The sequence below is a fragment of the Clavelina lepadiformis genome, chromosome 2 (genome assembly GCF_947623445.1).
Source record: "Clavelina lepadiformis chromosome 2, kaClaLepa1.1, whole genome shotgun sequence".
In the NCBI taxonomy this organism is placed as follows: Eukaryota; Metazoa; Chordata; class Ascidiacea; order Aplousobranchia; family Clavelinidae; genus Clavelina; species Clavelina lepadiformis.
The window spans coordinates 21,233,745-21,257,123 of NC_135241.1; the positions used below are offsets into that span (position 1 = coordinate 21,233,745).

Genomic DNA, 23,379 nt, shown 5'->3' on the forward strand with positions numbered 1-23,379 from the left:
ATAAAATCTGTCACGTTTTTGAGCTAGTGACAGGAAGTCACTAGCATTCGGATACATATTTTACTTGAGTGACAGGTTAAAAAGTAAATGATTACACAGTTGTGATGCAATAAGGTGATTCGGGTACGTTACAATGCGAAATAAACCGGATATAATACTGACCCGAGTACTATCACGTTTCGAGAAAAAGCTGGTGTCGGGATATAATTGAACAGGCAAGCTAGCATATGTTACTATTGTTATAATCAGGGTTACCATACCGTCCTTATTTATAAGATTTGTCCTTATTTTAAAGGTCCGTGTCTTGGAAAATATGTTTATCCTTATTTCTAAGAAATGTCCTTCTTTTCACTTTCGTCCTTATTTTTAGGGCGGAGGTGGGCACTTTTGTCCTTATTTTGGGTATTTTGTCAACTTACGATACCATTTTGTACCAAAGAGATTCCTAATTTGTTTTGGTTATAGCAAAACAGCTTGTTGACAACAGTTGGTTATAAAATCTGTCACGTTTTTGAGCTAGTGACAGGAAGTCACTTGCATCCAGATACATATTTTACTTGAGTGACAGGTTAAAAAGTGAATGATTACACAGTTGTGATGCAATAAGGTGATTCGGGTACGTTACAATGCGAAATAAACCGGATATAATACTATCCCGAGTACTATCACGTTTCGAAAAAAAGCTGGTGTCGCGATATAATTGAACAGGCAAGCTAGCATATGTTACTATTATTATAATTTTATGGTGTAATCAGTTAAAATCAGGGTGAGCAAACTTAATTCACATCAATAATGAATAATATTGGATCTTACTATATTATATTACTATTACTTCTATTCTATATTACTATGCTAGAACAGTCTATATTTATATAGGATAGGTTGCTTAGGGAAATACCTTGTGTTACGTATCAATGTAATGTTTGCGATAAACAATTTATTACATTCTATATCTATAACTTCAACAGACACAGAAAGAATCACAATAACATTCGATTTCTCTGTAAACTATATGATAAAATAATAGAGTTTGAGATATAAATCTATACTGAACACGTGTAATTGGTTAATGCGAAGAAATCTTAAAGCATATGGAATAAAACTAAGACTGTGTTTCGTTAGGTATAGAAAAAACTATAAAAATTTTCTTACTTTGGTTGAATTAATTAAGTCATTTAAACTTATTCCACTGATCATATTCATACATTCTCGACTTTCGAAAAGAATGCATTCAAACCGAAAGAAATGATTTCTACTCATTTTTCCTAAGTCAACTTAACTTATAAGTTGTGTTTTAACAAAAATCATTAAAATAAACATACTTTTCCTAAACAATATTTGTTATGATACATTTTATAATCTTTGATGTTAAAATTTTATCAAATCAAATCCTAAATGAATATGAAAAGTTTCACAGTTTATCGTGTTTACACCGTAAAATGTTAAAATTTTATCAAATTAACAAATTCTATACATCAAAGTGAAAAATGAAATACTTCAATACGTTAAAACTCATTGAAAATAAAGATATATTTCCTAAACACTGTTTGGTTTGATACATTTTATAATCTTTGTGTTCTATGTTTAACAATTTAAACGTTAAATCCACAAGAGAAAAGTATAGAGCAGACATAAATCAACATGAAACGTGTCACGTTTTGTCGTATTAACACCATAAATTATTAAAATTTTATCAAATTAACAAATTCTACACACCAAAAGGAAAAATGAAACACTTCAACACGTTAAAACACATTAAAAATAAACATATATTTCCTAAACACTGTTTGGTATGAAACAATTCATAATCTTTTTTATTCTGTGTAATTTAAACGTTAAATCCAAGGAAAAAGTATAAAATAGACATAAATCAATAGGAAGCGTGTCATGGTTTGTCGTATTTACACCATAAAATGTTAAAATTTTGTAAAAATAACAAATTCTATTCACCAAAGTAAAAAATAAAATACTTCAACATGTTAAAACACATTAACAATAAAGATATTTTACCTAAACACTATTTGGTTTGATACATTTTATAATCTTTGTGTTATATATTTAACAATTTAAATGTTAAAACCATAAGGAAAAAGTGTAGAACCGACATAAATTAATATGAAATGTGTCACGGTTTATCGTGTTTACACCATAAAATGTTAAAATTCCGTCAAAATTAATAAATTCTATCACCAAAGTACAAAATGAAACACTTCAATATGTTAAAACTCATTAAAAATAAACATATTTTTCCTAAACACCTTTTGGTATGATACATTTTATAATCGTTGTGTTCTATGTTTAAACGTTAAATCCAAGGAAAAAAGTGTAGAATAGACATAAATCAACATGAAACGTGTCATGGTTTGTCGTATTTACACCATAAAATGTTAAAATTTTGTCAAATCGAATCCAATTAAATTAATATAAATCTATTTGGATTAATTTTTTACAATTTTCTTTTAAAATAATGGTTTAAAGCAGATAGAAAGTAATTATATGAGTAAGCCATGTGAATAAGTAACCCCAGAAGTAATCAGGGTACCGGTAACCAGCTTCACACCAGTCAAACAGATAACCTATAAAGAAAACTTTAACAAAAGTGATAGTTGTGAACTGTTTTATCACTTTCTTATCAACTTTTCTCTTGATATACACTGTTCTTAATCTGTAAGCAATAAAACTCATTGATAATTTTCAACAAAGCAGAAACCGGTTTATCTATGGGCCGTTTTACAATGCAAATTGAACCATGAAATAATTATGTTAGCTTTTTTGTTATTTTCCTTGATACCACTTCGAGGTAAACTTTTCACTATACGAATACAACAAATCATTATAAAGTAAAGGTTTTTAATCAGTAACAAAAGAATAAGTGTGTTGACACCCGCAATGTAAATAACGTAAGCAAAACGTTGTGTACAACCCACACATTTGAAAACACCTATATACGCAATCACTGGGTAAGGAAAACATTGCAACTTCTGAAACATGTAAAACTTACTTTAAAAATATTTCATTTTCTTCCTAACTATATACAAAATATGTTATAAAATTAATGTATATAAAATCAAGAACACAAAGCTCACTCAAAAAATGCAATACGAAAGGATTTTGATGTGTTTATAAAGGTCTATATCCTTTACACAAAATGGTATGGTATGGGATCTTGTATGGACAGGGTTATCCAGGGGAAACGTTTTCTTTTCCATGATCATATTATTGTAGTTTGTATATCTACCCAATTTTGTTTTTGTTACGTGACGTCAATAATAATAAATATTCTTATACATGTGAATCAAAATGCAAATGTAACGTAGCAAAGTTTTCTAATTCAAATGTGTTATTATGTAAAAAAAATGAACTATCCAGCATGGAACATGGCACAAATCACAAGTTGGAATTCCTTGGATAACCCTGTGTATCAAAGTATTTACCTTTGGACTGATGGTTCTTCAGTCCTCACCGCTGAAGCTCGTTTCATCGAAAAAATGTTTGGAATGTTATTCCACTAATACTTCTTTATTTGATTTCTTGAACTATTATTATGGTATTGCACGACATGGAAACTGTCTATTGGAATCAATAAATAGGAAGAAACGTCGTTAATACCTTGCCCAAGAGCATTACATGGTTTCATGGCTGACGTTTTTAACCCTGACTACACTTCATTTTCTTTTGACTGTTTGTTTTATAAAGTCATGTATAAACAAATATACTGCATTTCACATAAGTAATATTTTTTACAAAAATAGCTATAGATGATAAAACACCCACTTATGAACTGAAGAGTTACCTAATTAATAACCTATATCAATACAATCATAGTTTTCGAGTTGATACATTTTTATGTCAACTATGAATATTATAAAATATGGAAGAGATAAAGGTACCATTTGACCCTATACCTTTTCCCATATCACATCCGTGATCATAAAACTATAGAAAATATCTCGTATAGAAAAAAATCATTTGAAAACCTTAGTCATGTGCTTGAAAAAATTTTATTTTATCAGATACTTAATTGTTACAAGAAAGGATGCACATGCATGACCTATGTATTATTATTGCTGTTATGGTATACTTACCTTGACTGTATAGTTTACATCTATCAAGTTATACAGAAATAGCATTAGGGCATTTACCATCTCAAGATATAGCGCGATAACATATTCCCAAATGTTATGGGACATATGATTCATGAGCTTCTGACCACGTAAATACATAATACACAATAAATGAATAACATGAAAAACTTTTTTACAGCAAGTTATACTCTTCTAGTTTCTTGACAGTGATTCAGCGATATTTTGATGCTTCCAGTAGTTATGTTACTTAATTTCTGACTTAAGTTGTTTCATATTATTTTTTAGATTACGCACAACACAAAACTTGTTGTGTTTATTGCTTTGATTTCTAGTGATTCTCATCTTTAGATTCGTAAAGAACGTTTTCATTACACTGAAATACGTATTTTTATTTGGTATCACTTTAATTGTATCGTATAGTTTTGTATTGTTTTACAAATTGTTTTATCGTAGTATTTATTTTTCGGTTGAAGTTTTTATTTGTACTGTGTTATTTTACTTCCACTCTTTCCATTTGTTTGAGCCTAAGCCTTTTCCCCTTCATTCCACTTTATTCCAATTCCCCGCTGGTCCATAATTGATTTTGTGTTTCACGGAGTGACGTATTAATTGCGGAGTATATGGCGAGTTTATTGTTTGAGGTACGATTCATTCTATATATTTGGCCGGGTGGGGGACAATTGTTTTATCTTTTGATTGAAAATAAGTACTTTTAGTGAACCCCTGGCTAGTTTTGATTTTGTTTATATTTTAATGCTTTTCAATATATAAAACATCCGGATAGTTTGTGCGAGTCACGGAATTGCAGTCATAATTTAGTCAACCATTCTCTATAGAGCCAGGTAATAGCTGACAAACTTATTTGTATCACTTATAAAAAAAAATACATTACAATGTGAATGATCTTAGAAGATGTTCATTTTATTTTTTGAATTAATGATTCTATAAAACTGGACGATAAATTTATTCAGATACATCAAAAAACTTGCCTTGTAGTATTTTCTGGAATTTTCCAAAGGTTCTTCTCATGTTTTGAGCATGTATTCACATTGCTATCAAATTATAATTCGTACCATAACCATTTATTTTATCACCATTGCGCAATATGCGTTTCGCGATCGTCATACTCTGAAATCTTTTGCCTCTGGCTACTTTCCAAGCTTTCAAGGAAAAGTATGAAACGAAAACTTATATTCACAATCGATCAGCATGATGATAGTATAAAAAATAGACATTCATTTCTATTGGAACTATACTCACAAATATATCAAATTGAAACGTTGAGGTCTGTAAACACACGCACACACACACACAAATCCAGTATACTTGTGATTTTTTTTTTTAACAAGTTCAGTGATAATACAACACACTGATTTGGATATTTTAGTATAGTGCTCCCCCCTACGAGTCCCACCTTCATTTACCTTCAACCTTCAACCGGCGAGTTTCACCGCCACCGCCATTCACCGTCAACCGTGAACCGCCAACCGCCAACCGCCAACCGCCAACCGCCAAGTGTCATTCTCACTTTTCTTGTACATATGCCTCTTGCGTGGTGGTGCTATGAAACGAAAAACTATGACGTCACTTTGACACTTGGCGGTTGGCGGTTGGCGGTTCACGGTTGACGGTGAATGGCGGTGGCGGTGAAACTCGCCGGTTGAAGGTTGAAGGTAAATGAAGGTGGGACTCGTAGGGGGGAGCACTATACTAAAATATCCAAATCAGTGTGTTGTATTATCACTGAACCTGTTAAAAAAAAAAAATCACAAGTATACTGGATTTGTGTGTGTGTGGGTGCGTGTGTTTACAGACCTCAACGTTTCAATTTGATATATTTGTGAGTATAGTTCCAATAGAAATGAATGTCTATTTTTTATACTATCATCATGCTGATCGATTGTGAATATAAGTTTTCGTTTCATACTTTTCCTTGAAAGCTTGGAAAGTAGCCAGAGGCAAAAGATTTCAGGGTATGACGATCGCGAAACGCATATTGCGCAATGGTGATAAAATAAATGGTTATGGTACGAATTATAATTTGATAGCAATGTGAATACATGCTCAAAACATGAGAAGAACCTTTGGAAAATTCCAGAAAATACTACAAGGCAAGTTTTTTGATGTATCTGAATAAATTTATCGTCCAGTTTTATAGAATCATTAATTCAAAAAATAAAATGAACATCTTCTAAGACCATTCACATTGAAATGTAGTTTTTTTTTTATAAGTGATACAAATAAGTTTGTCAGCTATTACCTGGCTCTATAGAGAATGGTTGACTAAATTATGACTGCAATTCCGTGACTCGCACAAACTATCCGGATGTTTTATATATTGAAAAGCATTAAAATATAAACAAAATCAAAACTAGCCAGGGGTTCACTAAAAGTACTTATTTTCAGTCAAAAGATAAAACAATTGTCCCCCACCCGGCCAAATATATAGAATGAATCGTACCTCAAACAATAAACTCGCCATATACTCCGCAATTAATACGTCACTCCGTGAAACACAAAATCAATTATGGACCAGCGGGGAATTGGAATAAAGTGGAATGAAGGGGAAAAGGCTTAGGCTCAAACAAATGGAAAGAGTGGAAGTAAAATAACACAGTACAAATAAAAACTTCAACCGAAAAATAAATACTACGATAAAACAATTTGTAAAACAATACAAAACTATACGATACAATTAAAGTGATACCAAATAAAAATACGTATTTCAGTGTAATGAAAACGTTCTTTACGAATCTAAAGATGAGAATCACTAGAAATCAAAGCAATAAACACAACAAGTTTTGTGTTGTGCGTAATCTAAAAAATAATATGAAACAACTTAAGTCAGAAATTAAGTAACATAACTACTGGAAGCATCAAAATATCGCTGAATCACTGTCAAGAAACTAGAAGAGTATAACTTGCTGTAAAAAAGTTTTTCATGTTATTCATTTATTGTGTATTATGTATTTACGTGGTCAGAAGCTCATGAATCATATGTCCCATAACATTTGGGAATATGTTATCGCGCTATATCTTGAGATGGTAAATGCCCTAATGCTATTTCTGTATAACTTGATAGATGTAAACTATACAGTCAAGGTAAGTATACCATAACAGCAATAATAATACATAGGTCATGCATGTGCATCCTTTCTTGTAACAATTAAGTATCTGATAAAATAAAAATTTTTCAAGCACATGACTAAGGTTTTCAAATGATTTTTTTCTATACGAGATATTTTCTATAGTTTTATGATCACGGATGTGATATGGGAAAAGGTATAGGGTCAAATGGTACCTTTATCTCTTCCATATTTTATAATATTCATAGTTGACATAAAAATGTATCAACTCGAAAACTATGATTGTATTGATATAGGTTATTAATTAGGTAACTCTTCAGTTCATAAGTGGGTGTTTTATCATCTATAGCTATTTTTGTAAAAAATATTACTTATGTGAAATGCAGTATATTTGTTTATACATGACTTTATAAAACAAACAGTCAAAAGAAAATGAAGTGTAGTCAGGGTTAAAAACGTCAGCCATGAAACCATGTAATGCTCTTGGGCAAGGTATTAACGACGTTTCTTCCTATTTATTGATTCCAATAGACAGTTTCCATGTCGTGCAATACCATAATAATAGTTCAAGAAATCAAATAAAGAAGTATTAGTGGAATCACATTCCAAACATTTTTTCGATGAAACGAGCTTCAGCGGTGAGGACTGAAGAACCATCAGTCCAAAGGTAAATACTTTGATACACAGGGTTATCCAAGGAATTCCAACTTGTGATTTGTGCCATGTTCCATGCTGGATAGTTCATTTTTTTTACATAATAACACATTTGAATTAGAAAACTTTGCTACGTTACATTTGCATTTTGATTCACATGTATAAGAATATTTATTATTATTGACGTCACGTAGCAAAAACAAAATTGGGTAGATATACAAACTACAATAATATGATCATGGAAAAGAAAACGTTTCCCCTGGATAACCCTGTCCATACAAGATCCCATACCATACCATTTTGTGTAAAGGATATAGACCTTTATAAACACATCAAAATCCTTTCGTATTGCATTTTTTGAGTGAGCTTTGTGTTCTTGATTTTATATACATTAATTTTATAACATATTTTGTATATAGTTAGGAAGAAAATGAAATATTTTTAAAGTAAGTTTTACATGTTTCAGAAGTTGCAATGTTTTCCCTACCCAGTGATTGCGTATATAGGTGTTTTCAAATGTGTGGGTTGTACACAACGTTTTGCTTACGTTATTTACATTGCGGGTGTCAACACACTTATTCTTTTGTTACTGATTAAAAACCTTTACTTTATAATGATTTGTTGTATTCGTATAGTGAAAAGTTTACCTCGAAGTGGTATCAAGGAAAATAACAAAAAAGCTAACATAATTATTTCATGGTTCAATTTGCATTGTAAAACGGCCCATAGATAAACCGGTTTCTGCTTTGTTGAAAATTATCAATGAGTTTTATTGCTTACAGATTAAGAACAGTGTATATCAAGAGAAAAGTTGATAAGAAAGTGATAAAACAGTTCACAACTATCACTTTTGTTAAAGTTTTCTTTATAGGTTATCTGTTTGACTGGTGTGAAGCTGGTTACCGGTACCCTGATTACTTCTGGGGTTACTTATTCACATGGCTTACTCATATAATTACTTTCTATCTGCTTTAAACCATTATTTTAAAAGAAAATTGTAAAAAATTAATCCAAATAGATTTATATTAATTTAATTGGATTCGATTTGACAAAATTTTAACATTTTATGGTGTAAATACGACAAACCATGACACGTTTCATGTTGATTTATGTCTATTCTACACTTTTTTCCTTGGATTTAACGTTTAAACATAGAACACAACGATTATAAAATGTATCATACCAAAAGGTGTTTAGGAAAAATATGTTTATTTTTAATGAGTTTTAACATATTGAAGTGTTTCATTTTGTACTTTGGTGATAGAATTTATTAATTTTGACGGAATTTTAACATTTTATGGTGTAAACACGATAAACCGTGACACATTTCATATTAATTTATGTCGGTTCTACACTTTTTCCTTATGGTTTTAACATTTAAATTGTTAAATATATAACACAAAGATTATAAAATGTATCAAACCAAATAGTGTTTAGGTAAAATATCTTTATTGTTAATGTGTTTTAACATGTTGAAGTATTTTATTTTTTACTTTGGTGAATAGAATTTGTTATTTTTACAAAATTTTAACATTTTATGGTGTAAATACGACAAACCATGACACGCTTCCTATTGATTTATGTCTATTTTATACTTTTTCCTTGGATTTAACGTTTAAATTACACAGAATAAAAAAGATTATGAATTGTTTCATACCAAACAGTGTTTAGGAAATATATGTTTATTTTTAATGTGTTTTAACGTGTTGAAGTGTTTCATTTTTCCTTTTGGTGTGTAGAATTTGTTAATTTGATAAAATTTTAATAATTTATGGTGTTAATACGACAAAACGTGACACGTTTCATGTTGATTTATGTCTGCTCTATACTTTTCTCTTGTGGATTTAACGTTTAAATTGTTAAACATAGAACACAAAGATTATAAAATGTATCAAACCAAACAGTGTTTAGGAAATATATCTTTATTTTCAATGAGTTTTAACGTATTGAAGTATTTCATTTTTCACTTTGATGTATAGAATTTGTTAATTTGATAAAATTTTAACATTTTACGGTGTAAACACGATAAACTGTGAAACTTTTCATATTCATTTAGGATTTGATTTGATAAAATTTTAACATCAAAGATTATAAAATGTATCATAACAAATATTGTTTAGGAAAAGTATGTTTATTTTAATGATTTTTGTTAAAACACAACTTATAAGTTAAGTTGACTTAGGAAAAATGAGTAGAAATCATTTCTTTCGGTTTGAATGCATTCTTTTCGAAAGTCGAGAATGTATGAATATGATCAGTGGAATAAGTTTAAATGACTTAATTAATTCAACCAAAGTAAGAAAATTTTTATAGTTTTTTCTATACCTAACGAAACACAGTCTTAGTTTTATTCCATATGCTTTAAGATTTCTTCGCATTAACCAATTACACGTGTTCAGTATAGATTTATATCTCAAACTCTATTATTTTATCATATAGTTTACAGAGAAATCGAATGTTATTGTGATTCTTTCTGTGTCTGTTGAAGTTATAGATATAGAATGTAATAAATTGTTTATCGCAAACATTACATTGATACGTAACACAAGGTATTTCCCTAAGCAACCTATCCTATATAAATATAGACTGTTCTAGCATAGTAATATAGAATAGAAGTAATAGTAATATAATATAGTAAGATCCAATATTATTCATTATTGATGTGAATTAAGTTTGCTCACCCTGATTTTAACTGATTACACCATAAAATTATAATAATAGTAACATATGCTAGCTTGCCTGTTCAATTATATCGCGACACCAGCTTTTTTTCGAAACGTGATAGTACTCGGGATAGTATTATATCCGGTTTATTTCGCATTGTAACGTACCCGAATCACCTTATTGCATCACAACTGTGTAATCATTCACTTTTTAACCTGTCACTCAAGTAAAATATGTATCTGGATGCAAGTGACTTCCTGTCACTAGCTCAAAAACGTGACAGATTTTATAACCAACTGTTGTCAACAAGCTGTTTTGCTATAACCAAAACAAATTAGGAATCTCTTTGGTACAAAATGGTATCGTAAGTTGACAAAATACCCAAAATAAGGACAAAAGTGCCCACCTCCGCCCTAAAAATAAGGACGAAAGTGAAAAGAAGGACATTTCTTAGAAATAAGGATAAACATATTTTCCAAGACACGGACCTTTAAAATAAGGACAAATCTTATAAATAAGGACGGTATGGTAACCCTGATTATAACAATAGTAACATATGCTAGCTTGCCTGTTCAATTATATCCCGACACCAGCTTTTTCTCGAAACGTGATAGTACTCGGGTCAGTATTATATCCGGTTTATTTCGCATTGTAACGTACCCGAATCACCTTATTGCATCACAACTGTGTAATCATTTACTTTTTAACCTGTCACTCAAGTAAAATATGTATCCGAATGCTAGTGACTTCCTGTCACTAGCTCAAAAACGTGACAGATTTTATAACCAACTGTTGCCAACAAGCTGTTTTGCTATAACTAAAACAAATTAGGATAGATTACGCGGGTAAGTCAGGACTTGTTAATAGAATGTTCACATTCTCTAGATGAATCCAATTGGTTCACATGGTATTATGCTTCTGAAACTATGACGTAACTAACTTTTCATTAGATATTCACCAAAGATGTTCACCCTTTAGAAATAATTTGTATCACTATGACATCACTTTTCTTTTCTATCATACACTATGACATAACTGATTCTTTCATTACTTGTATATCCACAAAAAACCAAGAAATATCACTTTAGAAATAACAACTTTCATTATTTCACTTTTCTTGTGATGCAACACACAGTATTACGCTTTTGAAACTATGATGTACCTTTTCCATTACATAAAAGATATTCAAGTTTCTGATGTCACAAAAAACTCATACATTTCTAAAAACTCGGTTGCAAAAGCTGATACATTTGAAAAACTCGACCGGCGGATGGCGCACCGGCGGCGAAATAGCGGCGGCGAAATGGCGGCGAATGGCGGTAAGAGTCCTGAGGTGTCAACACTATACTACTGGCTGCCTTCCACCTGTACAACAAGGAGGTACAACGTGAGATCAACATCACTGTTGATGGACGTCCTCTCCCTTTCACTGCCGAACCAACATACCTTGGCTTAAAGCTGGACAGGGCACTCACGTTTCGTCGACACCTGGAGTCACTTCGCAAAAAATTAACAACACGCGTTGGGCTTTTGAGACGACTGGCAGGATCTAGCCAGGGTGCTGGATGCATAACACTTCGCATAGCCACCCTGGCTTTGGTCCATTCTTCAGCCGAGTACTGCACACCTGTTTGGTGTCGTAGTGCTCACACTCGTCTCATAGACAAGCCGATTAATGACGCTCTTCGCTTAGTGACTGGATGCCTACGCCCCACACCAACAGACAACTTGTTTGTCCTAGCAGGTATCCATCCATCTGAGCTTCGCCGCAAGAGAGCCACACTGTCTCTAGCACGCCGAGCACTGGAGCCTGGGCATCTTCTGCATGACCGGCTCCTGTCTCCTCCACTTAGAGGACATCGGCAGCTTAAGTCGAGGCACCCATTTTTCCCTGCTGCTTTAGACTTACTGGATGACTTCAACCAGTCAAGCACCAATGTGGCAAGCTGGGCGGATTACAAATGGAGCATGGAGTGGCAAGAAAATCCCTCCAGACTCCATGGTTTTATTCCGGAGGCCAGCACATCACCACCGGGAATGCATTTTCCCAGGTGTGCTTGGACTAAACTCAATCACCTTCGAACTGGCGTTGGCCTCTTCCGCTCAACCATGCACAAATGGGGCATGGCTCCATCTTCGGCCTGTGAGTGTGGTGCAGAAGAGCAGACTGCAGACCACGTCATAACATCTTGTCCGACATACCGCCATCCTTGTGGGAACCGTGGTCTGACAACAATGGATGAAAACCTGGTCAGCTGGCTGACAAACACCTGCCCCACAATATGAGGTCTTTGTTCTCTCTCTGAAACTAAAGAACCATCTACTCCACACGAAGAAGAAGAAGATGCAGCTTATTTTGGAAAAGGGATTGCAAAAAATTTGACACTTAGGTAGAAGATTTTTGTTAAACTTTTCTGCATGTATAAATCTGTGAGGATAAAGGTATACTAAAATAAACAAATCGAATACAATATAGAATTCTTATTTGCAGACATCTGCTTTACGAAACATGACGTTAATGATAGATAACATTGCGTACCGATAACTTCCTGTTTTCCGTTTTAAGTCGTGACATGAAAATCGCGCCTGCCCATCTTGCGTTTAATATACACAGTTGTTCAATGCATTAAGTCTACTAAGATCAACACTGTAACATGGACGTCTTTATGCTGTTGCTGTGCTAATGATTTGTGAAAATGTAATCGTTCAATAACACCAAGTTCTAGTAACTTGTTGATCTTTTGCTTGAGTATTTTTTCTTTCTCCGGGGACATTCGATAAGGTCTACACCTTATGGGTTCACCTTTCGTTATAATGTGATGAACAGCATTCTTTATAGGACACTTAGAGTAAATAGACACATCAAAAACACTGGGATAACTATTAGCAAAATATGCAAGCAAGCGATCCGATGTGACGTCAACATTTGCAGGATTTGAAAAAGAAAGCACAGCATCATGACAAAATTTTGAAGAAGAAAGCAACTCAGGCGTGATGTCAGCTGTGACGTGATCATTTTCACGTGATTGAATCAAAAGTTTAGCAGTGAGACCAACACTCAGACCAAAATGAATCAAAAAATCGGAACCAATGATAGAATAAGCTATATCACTATACTCAATTCAAAATGCCACGAAAATGTGTTATTCAGGTTTAATGAAACCTTCATAGGCTTATTGCCTTTTATCACAATACGTGAGCGAATAATTGCATTATAAATCTTTTGCTATTCTTTTCGTTTCTTCACTCAAAATTATTGACGATAAAGCAAAAATGATAATAGATGAGCGTAAAACTTTTGTATTTTTAATAGGACAAATGAATGGCTGAAAAACAGTCGACAGTTTGATATGTGGGTTGGAGTTTCTGTGGCGCCGAATGCAAAGCACATCGGTGAAAAAGATGGCCTTAAGTCAGTACTTGAAATAAATGTGTCGGAATATCAGGATGAGAAGACTGGTGAAAGAATATTTGCCAATGCCCAAATTCCGTTATTGCATATTCTTATCAAGGCGGTGAAAAGCACCAAATCAAATTTGTGAAGCAAATCGATTTATTCTATATGTTATAAAATCCGTAATTAACATTGTGATACGCCTTGCCGCGTGAATCTGTTATTTTGCAAACCTGTTAATAACTGTAAACTAAGTTTCTAATCGTAAAAAACTTTTTTTGAAATTTTGAAATATATGTGCTCTCAAACGAAGTAAAGCCAACTTTTCAAACTTCACAATGCTTAGAATTATGGAGATCTTTTGTGACCTTTTTTCGACCAGGAAGTGATTGATCGATTGATTCTTTTTTCTGCACCCAAAAGATTCCTTAATCAAATCCCAAAGTATAATGGGTGATAGCTCAATCCGCATCTGACGTCATGTTACGTCCGAAATGATAAGAGGTAAATTGCTTTCAGGTGTAAATTGCAAATAATATATTTATACCACGACTTGGACATACAGTTGAGACTATACAGATAAGCTGCTCAATCATGCTACACCAATAACCAAAATATCTTTGCAAAAATATGGTGAACGCCAAGCATTCACATTCCTGTCAAGTGGCGCGCACCATCGACAAACAAACATGTTCCTGTGATCATTTTTGCACGATCTGAAGCCAAAAACATAATTGCGTCTATGACATCATCAACCTTGACGTTCTTCCTGCCCAGGGGGACGAGTTTGGCACGTTCTTGCACCAATTCTTCAACTTCTTCGTCGCTTTTGAGCCAACGTTGGAATAAATTCGTCTTCATAAACGCTGGGCTGAAAGAAATATGTATTTGATTGAATCTGTCGCCAGAATCCGATGAAAAACGATATTTGTCACTCACTTGACAGCGTTTATTCTTATTCCTTTCTTGGCTAGTTCTAGAAAAAAACATGAATACATCAGTATAGCAGTTACAGATAGCTTTAGGTAAAGCTATAAGCCAAAATTTATGCGTAACATCTACTTCAGTTTAATGCTGTTTTACCCAAGGCGGCAATTTTTGTGAAATGATCAACGGAAGATTTGCTCATGCTGTAAATCATCTGAGATGCTTCGGTATATTTCTTGCTCGCAATGCTTGAAATATTGACGATACTCCCTGAAAACGATGGCAGATCATAAATTTTAAAGAGCTCAATCTCAATTTCAAGTCATTTTAGGACCAAAAATAGCCCGGAAAGCGATAAGTACTAAGTTGTTTACCCTTCGTCTTCTCCAGATATGGTATAGCAAGTTGAGTGAGAAATAGAGGCGCCCTTACATTAATGTTGTAGGCAGCGTCAAAATCCTTGAAACTGACCTGTCAGAAGAAATCTATACTGTATATCAGTGTTATGCCGAAAATTGATTTAACTAAATATCCGATTAACAGCTTCACTCTTGCACTTGCTGTAAAAAAACCCACTGATCTATACCGGCTGGAGGTTAGTGCCTGTTTAATTTGTAGGCTATATCATATTGGTTGTTATCAATTTATGAAAATGGTAAATACTTTGACTGCAATTGTCGACAGATTTTATTTGCCTGGAATTATTCTAAATCGTTTTAAAGAAGGCAATCCCTCAACAACAGTAACGTGCAATACTGTAGCCTTATAGCCTACTGCAGCTGATCAGTCACATTCAGCTCGTATGACGTATACAGTTTAATTCAGAATTAAGTTAATCTCACTTTCTGCTTATCAGCACTTTAAAACTTAAATGGTTCACGTTTCAACCAAACTTAAATTCTTACGATTTCCATGGGCGCTTTGAAGCATATCCCGGCAATATTAAGAAGAACGTCAAGCTCAGTGAACTCTTCGATAGTTTTCTGAATAACTCTTTTCAAATCTTCATATTTTGTAAGATCGGCGACAATGGTAAGAACCTGTTTTCCCAAATAACAGCTGAAATGTTTAATTTTGTTTACTAGGATCACTAATAGTCTTCATGCAGTCTTTTAATATGTGTTAATTGAATGTTGGACCAACATAAGATGTCCCAAAGTGATGCTTGTTGTAACAGTAATATTGCAAACTATAATGCAAGTAGTGCAATTGAAACGTGGTAGTTTATGGCTATTTTTAAAAAACTTGATACTGTTCCCATTTAGCTTAATATACGAATTTTGTTTGCAACTGTTTCTTCCATAAAAGTGAAGCCGGCTTATTTTGCCAATATAATTTTAGTTGAGTTAGGCAAAGCTTGTTACATCTTCGATAGTTAGTTTCGTTAATGCTTTTTCGCTACCTTTTCTGCTCCAACATTTTCACATTTTGTCTCAGTCTTTGCAAGGTTTTCTTCGTCACGGTCCACCAGGCACAAACGTGTTCCATGCTTCGCAAAAGTTTTGGCAGTTCCCGCCCCAACACCACTTGCTGCACCTATGTAATGCAAAAGGGAAGCAGTGATACGCAAGCTACTTCAAGTATATCTAATACTTTATGGGTTTTATCATGTAGTTAAATTATGTTCAATTATACGCTTCCAGTGTTTATTGCAATGTGTAGGCCAATTTTTCGCAATACTACTTTTCCAGTAATTCTGCTTTACGGTTTTAGCAGTTGATTACCGGTTGTTCTGTGTACAGTATGTAAATGACGCTAAAACTAACTTTGCCTGCATTTCCATCTGTCCAATATTATGAAGAAAATTGATATAGACAAGTTAGACAACGTTCTTTTTCATTAACCTACTTAGGAATCACGTATATGCTCTAATATTAATAGAATATCTCATAAAGTTTTAAAATAGAGGTTATATACCTGTAACCAGAACGACTTTTGAAGAAAATTCAACCATAGTTCTGTGACGTCTGTCTCACTTGCTATGAAAATGAATGAAGCGCTTTCTTTCAGCACATACAGTGTACAATGTACATAGATAAGACGGATGTTATTATTAGTACGGCTTATACCAGAATGTCGACAAACGTGCTATCCTGAGAGTGTGTGGTGACATTTTGTATTTTCTTTGATGCAAACGAAATATCATTTCCGTTTTTTCGTCGTCATCACTTCCTAAGGAAAACTACTTGTATTCTTACTTACTACTTGTAGTCTAGTTATAGCGTTTCTGTGCTTTACACCAATGCACCTGTCTGGTATGGTGCCGATAAAACATCGAAATGTGGAATATAACTACTAAAAACAGCCAGAAACATATAATTCAATAACTCAAAACGAGATGAAACCGGAAATGAGCAAACCGTAATTTGCCGAAAGACATTGGCCAAAGCCAGGTAAAGAGAGAGTGTTCAATCGATGTATAGTAAAGAGCTTGCTGGTTTCACGCCTAATTACTGTAGATTTCGTATAGAAAGATGTGTTATCCTTGCCTTTGTAAAGTTTGATCTTTATAGTGGTGTTGCTTACTCATTTTTTTTCTAAAAAACTTGCTTATACAAACAACTAATCAAATATTCACATTTTACAAGGTATTGTCTCTCTTTAAAGAATCATGTCAAGTGTTTATCATGGGAAATTCATTGTTATAAGTTTTTTTGTCAGAAAAACTTCTAACTTATATCGAATTTCTCATTATATAAGTGATGCAGTATTATTCGGTCCTTTTTAACCACAATTTCGAATATGTTTCTGTGTTAGGTCGACAAATTCTTGCATAAAAGAATTAAGGAGTTAACCAAAGATGGTCATTTTTGCATGCAATTGGTTATCTATGTGTTACAGATTTTCTTTTGCCAGATCGTTTTCTACCGCTTTCACGGCCCACTCAAAGCCAACGAACGTTTTTCAATGTAGTTCGATTGTATTTCATATGAGATTAAAAACACTCCTCTCCGTTTGGGGCTTAACTTTCGGGACACACGTTCAAAACAATTCGATAAAATATAATAAAAGCAACAAGACAGATCTGAGGGACCAAGAAAAACGACAGGTCCTCGTCTTGAACGCTCGGATCCTTACTGACCTCGAAGGCCACGTTTTTCTAGGAAGGCAACCACTCCCGCCTGAAGCCCATGCGTGACACCAAGCGAAAAAGAACAGGTAATGATTCCGCGTTCGACCACATCCGAACACTTGAGGCGGCAAAGAAAACAACATGAAATAAAGCAGTGGACAAGAGAAATCATGGTGATAAACACTATAAAAGCTAACTGATAACTAACAAAAATAAAGCGTGGAAAAACACACGAAAAACAAACAAACAATTGTGCGAATTATTATTTTGCCACATATGGATGCAGCTTACTTTGGAAAAGGGATTGCAAAAAAATTGACGTTTAGGTAAAATATTTTTGTTAACCTTTTCTGCATGTATAAATCTGTGATGATAAAGGGATGTTATGATATACAAATCGAATACAATACAGAATTCTTATTTTTAGACATCTGCTTAACGAAACGTGACGTTAATGATAGATAAAAATGTGTACCAATAACTTCCTGTTTTCCGTTTTAAGTCGTGACAGGAGTATCGCGCCTGCCTATCCTGCGTTTATTATACACAGTTATTCGATGCATTAAGTCTACTAAGATCAACACTGTAACATGGACGTCTTTATGCTGTTGCTGTGCTAATGATTTGTGAAAATGTAATCGTTCAATAACGCCAAGTTCTAGTAACTTGTTGAGCTCTTGTTTGAGTATTTTTTATTTCTCTGGAGACATTCGATAAGGTCTACACCTTATGGGTTCACCTTTGGTTATAATGTGATGAACAGCATTCTTTATAGGACGCTTAGAGTAAATAGACACATCAAAAACACTGGGATAACTATTAGCCAAAAATGCAAGCAAGCGATCCGATGTGACGTCAACATTTGCAGGATTTGAAAATGACAAAATTTTGAGTAAGAAGGCAACTCAGGCGTGATGTCAGCTGTGACGTGATCATTTTCACGTGATTGAATCAAACGTTTAGCAGTGAGACCAACACTCAGACCAAAATGAATCAAAAAATCGGAACCAATGATAGAATAAGCTATATCACTATACTCAATTCAAAATGCCACGAAAATGTGTTTTTCAAGTTTAATGAAACCTTCATAGGCTTACTGCCTTTTATCACAATACGTGAGCCGTTAATAGCATTATAAATCTTTTGCTATTCTTTTCGTTTCTTCACTCAAAATTATTGACGATAAAGCAAAAATGATAATAGATGAGCGTAAGTTTTTTGTATTTTTAATAGGACAAATAAGAGGCTGAAAAATAGTCGAGAGTTAGATATGTGGGTTGGAGTTTCTGTGGCACGGAATGAAAAGCACAGCGGTGAAAAAGACGGTCTTAAGTCAGTACTTGAAATAAATATGTGGGAATATCAGGATGATAAGATTGGTGAAAGAATATTTGCCAATGCCCAAATTCCATTATTACAAATTCTTCTCAATGCGGTGAAAAGCACCAAAGCAAATCTGTGAATCAAATCGATTTATTCTATATGTTATAAATTCCATAATTAACATTGTGATACGTCTTGCCGCGTGAATCTGTTATTTTACAAACCTGTTAATAACTGTAAACTAAGTTTCCAATCGTAAAATACTTTTTTCGAAATATATGTGCTCTCAAACGAAGTAAAGCCAACTTTTCAAACTTCACAATGCGTAGAATTATGGAGATCTTTTGTGATCATTAAAAAGGGTCAAAAACCATCCATAACAGATTAGACATCATAGCCCTATTTGGACCGGGAAATGATTGATCGATTGATTCTTTTTCCTGCACCCAAAAGATTCCTTAATCAAATCCCAAAGTATGATTGGTGATAGCTCAACCCGCATCTGACGTCATGTTACGTCCGAAATGATAAAATGTAAATTGCTTTCAGGTGTAAATTGCAAATAATATATTTAGACCAAGCCTTATGCATACAGACAAACATACAGTTAAGACTATACAGATAAGCTCCTCAATCATGCTACACCAATGACCAAAAATATCTTTGCAAAAATATGGTGCACGCCAGGCGTTCATAATCCCGTCAAGTGGCGCGCACCATCGACAAACAAACATGTTCCCGTGATCATTTTTGCACGATCTGAAGCCAAAAACATAATTGCGTTTATGACATCATCAACCTTGACGTTCTTCCTGCCCAGGGGGATGAGTTTGGCACGTCCTTGCACCAATTCTTCAACTTCTTCGGCGCTGTTGAACCAACTTTGGAATATATTCGTCTTCATAAACGCTGGGCTGAAATGAATGTGTATTTGATTGAATCTGTCGCCAGGATCCGATGAAAAACGATATTTGTCACTCACTTGACTGCGTTTATTCTTATTCCTTTCTTGGCTAGTTCTGGAAACAACCATGAATACATCAGTATAGCAGTTACAAATAGCTTTAGGTAAAGCAAGCCAAAAGTTCAAGCGTGATATCTACTTCAGTTTAATGCTGTTTTACCCAAGGCGGCAATTTTTGTGAAATGATCAACAGAAGACTTGCTCATGCAGTAAATCATCTGAGATGCGGCGGTATATTCCTTGGTCACAACGCTTGAAATATTGACGATACTCCCTGAAAAAGTTTGCAGATCATAAATTTTAAAAAGCTCAATTTCAATTTCAAGTCAGTTTAGGACCACAAATAGCCTGGAAAGCGATAAGTACTAAATTGTTTACCCTTCGTCTTCTCCAGATATGGTATAGCAAGTTGAGTGAGAAATAAAGGCGCCCTTACATTAATGTTGTAAGTATCGTCGAAATCTTTGAAGCTTGCCTTTCAGAAGAAATCTATAACTTACTGTATATCAGTGTTATACCGAAAATTGAATTTACAAAATATCCGATTAATAACGTAACCCTTGCACTTGCTGTAAAGTAGCCCACTGAGCTATACCGGCTGGAGGTTAGTGCCTGTTTTATTTGTAGGCTACATCACATTGATTATTTGCAATTTATGAAAACGGTAAATATTTTGTTTGATGACAGATTTTATTTGACTGGAATTATTCTAAATCGTTTTAAAGAAGGCAATCCCTCAACAACAGTAACGTGCAATATTGTAGCCTTATAGCCTACTGCTGCTGATCAATCACATTCAGCTCGTATGACGTATGTATTTTATTTCAGAATTAAGTTGATCTAACTTTCTGTTTATCAGAACTATGAAATTTAAATGGATCACGTTTCAACCAAACTTAAATTCTTACGATTTCTATGGGCGCTTTCAAACATATCCCGGCAATATTAAGAAGGATGTCAAGCTCAGAGAACTCTTCGATGGTTTTCTGCATAACTCTTTTCAAATCTTCATCTTTTGTAAGGTCGGCGACAATGGTAAGAACCTATTTTCCCAAATAACAGCTGAAATGTTTAATTTTCTTTACTTGGATCACTAATAGTCTTCATGCAGTCTTATAAAATGTGTGAATAGAATGTTGAACCAACATAGGATGTAAAGTAATGCTTGTTGTAACAGTGATATTGCAAACTATAATGCAAGTGGTGCAATTGAAACGTGGTAGCTTATAGCTATCATAAATGTGAAGTCGGCTTATTTTACCAATATAATTTCAGTTTCGTTAGGCAAAGCTTGTTACATCTTCGGTAGCTAGTTTCGTAAATGCTTTTTCGCTACCTTTTCTGCTCCAACATTTTCACATTCAGTCTCAGTCTTTGCAAGGTTTTCTTCGTCACGGTCCACCAGGCATAAACGTGTTCTATGCTTCGCAAAAGCTTTGGCAGTTCCGGCCCCAACACCACTTGCTGCACCTATGTAATGCAAAAAGGAAGCAGTGATACGCAAGCTACTTCAAGTATATCTAATACTTTATAGTTTTTATCATGTAGTTAAATTATGTTCAATTATACGCTTCCAGTGTTTATTGCAATATGTAGGTCAATTTATTGCAATACCACTTTTCCAGTAATTCTGCATCGCGGTTTTAGCACTTCATTACAGGTTGTTCTGTGTACAGTATGTAAATGACGCTAAAACTAACTTTGCCTGCATTTCAATTTGTTCAATATTATGAAGAAAATTGATATAGAATACGTTCTTTTTTAATTAATCTACTTAAGAATCACGTATAAGTTTTATTCTTGATACAATCTCTCAAAAAGTTTTAAAATAGAGGTTATATACCTGTAACCAGAACGACTTTTGAAGCAAATTCAACCATAGTTCTGTGACGTCTGTCTCACTTGCTATGAAAATGAACGAAGCGCTATCTTTCAGCATGTACTACTATACAGTGTACAGTGTACATAGATTAGACTGATGTTATTATTAGTACGGCTAATACCAGAACGTGCCCAAGCAAAACACTTCTGCAACGTGGTGACATTTTGTATTTTCTTTGATGCAAACGAAATATCATTTCCGTTCTTTCGTTGTCGTCATTTCCTGAGGAAAACTGTTTGTAGTCTTACTTACTACTTGTAGTCTAATTATAGCGTTTCTGTGTTTTACACTGGTGCACCTGTCTGGTAAGGTGCCAATAAAATATCGAAATGTCGAATGTAACTGGAATGTAACAGCCAGAAATATATAATTCAATAACTCAAAACGAGAAGAAACCTGAAATCAGCGAACCGTAATTAATAATTAATCAAAGCATCAATGCACTTTTTGCGGCCAGGCTTTCCGTAATCGAAAAGGTCGCCCTACCCGAGAGTCATTTTGTTACTCATGCAACAAAAAGGAGCATTTTACACGTGTATGCCGCTCTAAATATTGAAATTCCACTCACAAGAAAACCTTCCGGAATGTCACGTTGGGCTGCACTCTCTCCCTCGTTATGCACAATCTCTGCCGCATCTTAGTAAAATCAGGTATTTCGGTTAAAGTAAACGACCGGAATGTGACAGCATTGATTGGTTCTTAAAGTACGGAGAGTTACATCAACCCTTCTGTCTGCACAAAGATCAAGTTCAAAATTTATCCTTCGAGTCACCACGTCCAAACGGCATCGTCTGCCGTGAAAGTCAAATCGTTTGGATTCTGTTTGTCAGGTATTTGCATAGAAGATCACAATTACCCATCCGTAAGATTGAACGTTCTTGAGAAGTTATGCTGTGACATGCTACTTGGCTTGGGCTTGCAAAGTCAACACAGACGTTTGATCATTGAGTTTGATGGGGAACTTTCAGAGATTGTGGTGTCTAATCAGCGTAGATGTGTGCTAACAACAGCCGATAGAAAGGAAGCATCGTTACTGGCAAACCTTCTTCTAGATGTTAAACCTATTGCCTCGAAGTCTCGCCGGTTTAGTTAGGAAAATCGTATCTTCATTCCAGGAAGCGTCGAGAAACTGTTGAAAGAATGAATAAATCGGCCCAGTTTTTCACCATGGCGAGCCCAAGTGGTTGTTGTTTAAGGGCCTGTAGGCCTATCCGAAGCCCTATCTAAAACAATACAAAGTACCATATTTCAATTTGAATTTGCTTCTAAACAAGCCCGGTCACCTGGCTGAGTTTTTGTATCCGCCGAGATGTAGGACAAAAGGACT

General features: G+C 34.1%; 2 protein-coding genes across 4 annotated transcripts; one reads left to right on the forward strand and one right to left on the reverse strand.

Moving 5' to 3' along the window:
* The first annotated feature begins 11,792 nt into the window (after nucleotides 1-11,792).
* Nucleotides 11,793-12,775, forward strand: LOC143444932 (uncharacterized). Its single transcript, XM_076943725.1, has 2 exons — nucleotides 11,793-11,869; nucleotides 12,025-12,775. The coding sequence occupies exons 1-2, from the start codon at nucleotides 11,793-11,795 to the stop codon at nucleotides 12,773-12,775; spliced, it is 828 nt and encodes a 275-aa protein (XP_076799840.1).
* Nucleotides 12,776-13,377: 602 nt separating this feature from the next.
* Nucleotides 13,378-22,248, reverse strand: LOC143446490 (3-oxoacyl-[acyl-carrier-protein] reductase FabG-like). 3 transcript variants are annotated; one of them, XM_076946140.1, is made up of 7 exons: nucleotides 22,014-22,191; nucleotides 16,213-16,346; nucleotides 15,716-15,850; nucleotides 15,185-15,281; nucleotides 14,967-15,080; nucleotides 14,823-14,859; nucleotides 13,378-14,754 (listed from the first exon to the last, which is right to left on the reverse strand). In XM_076946140.1, exons 1-7 carry the CDS (start codon nucleotides 22,048-22,050, stop codon nucleotides 14,532-14,534), a joined length of 777 nt encoding a protein of 258 aa, XP_076802255.1. In that variant the 5' UTR covers nucleotides 22,051-22,191; the 3' UTR covers nucleotides 13,378-14,531. The 3 variants fall into 3 exon arrangements, with proteins under 3 accessions (XP_076802255.1, XP_076802254.1, XP_076802256.1); XM_076946139.1 differs by lacking the exon at nucleotides 22,014-22,191 and adding an exon at nucleotides 16,728-16,913 and having other exon boundaries at nucleotides 13,383-14,754; XM_076946141.1 differs by lacking the exons at nucleotides 13,378-14,754; nucleotides 14,823-14,859; nucleotides 14,967-15,080; ... (1 more) ...; nucleotides 15,716-15,850; nucleotides 16,213-16,346 and adding exons at nucleotides 19,759-20,120; nucleotides 20,189-20,225; nucleotides 20,331-20,444; ... (1 more) ...; nucleotides 21,079-21,213; nucleotides 21,507-21,640 and having other exon boundaries at nucleotides 22,014-22,248.
* Between the last annotated feature and the right edge of the window lie 1,131 nt (nucleotides 22,249-23,379).

Excerpts from the sequence above, each read along its gene's own strand:
- LOC143444932 (XM_076943725.1), top strand. The coding sequence starts at position 11,793 with ATGGCGGCGAATGGCGGTAAGAGTCCTGAGGTGTCAACACTATACTAC. Across the intron at positions 11,870-12,024 it reads TCCACCTGTACAACAAGGAG|ACGACTGGCAGGATCTAGCC; the intron begins GTACAACGTGAG and ends TGGGCTTTTGAG.
- LOC143446490 (XM_076946140.1), bottom strand. The coding sequence starts at position 22,050 with ATGGTTGAATTTGCTTCAAAAGTCGTTCTGGTTACAG. Across the intron at positions 15,282-15,715 it reads TCAAAGCGCCCATGGAAATC|GTCAGTTTCAAGGATTTTGA; the intron begins GTAAGAATTTAA and ends TTCTTCTGACAG. Across the intron at positions 15,081-15,184 it reads ATATCTGGAGAAGACGAAGG|GGAGTATCGTCAATATTTCA; the intron begins GTAAACAACTTA and ends CATCGTTTTCAG.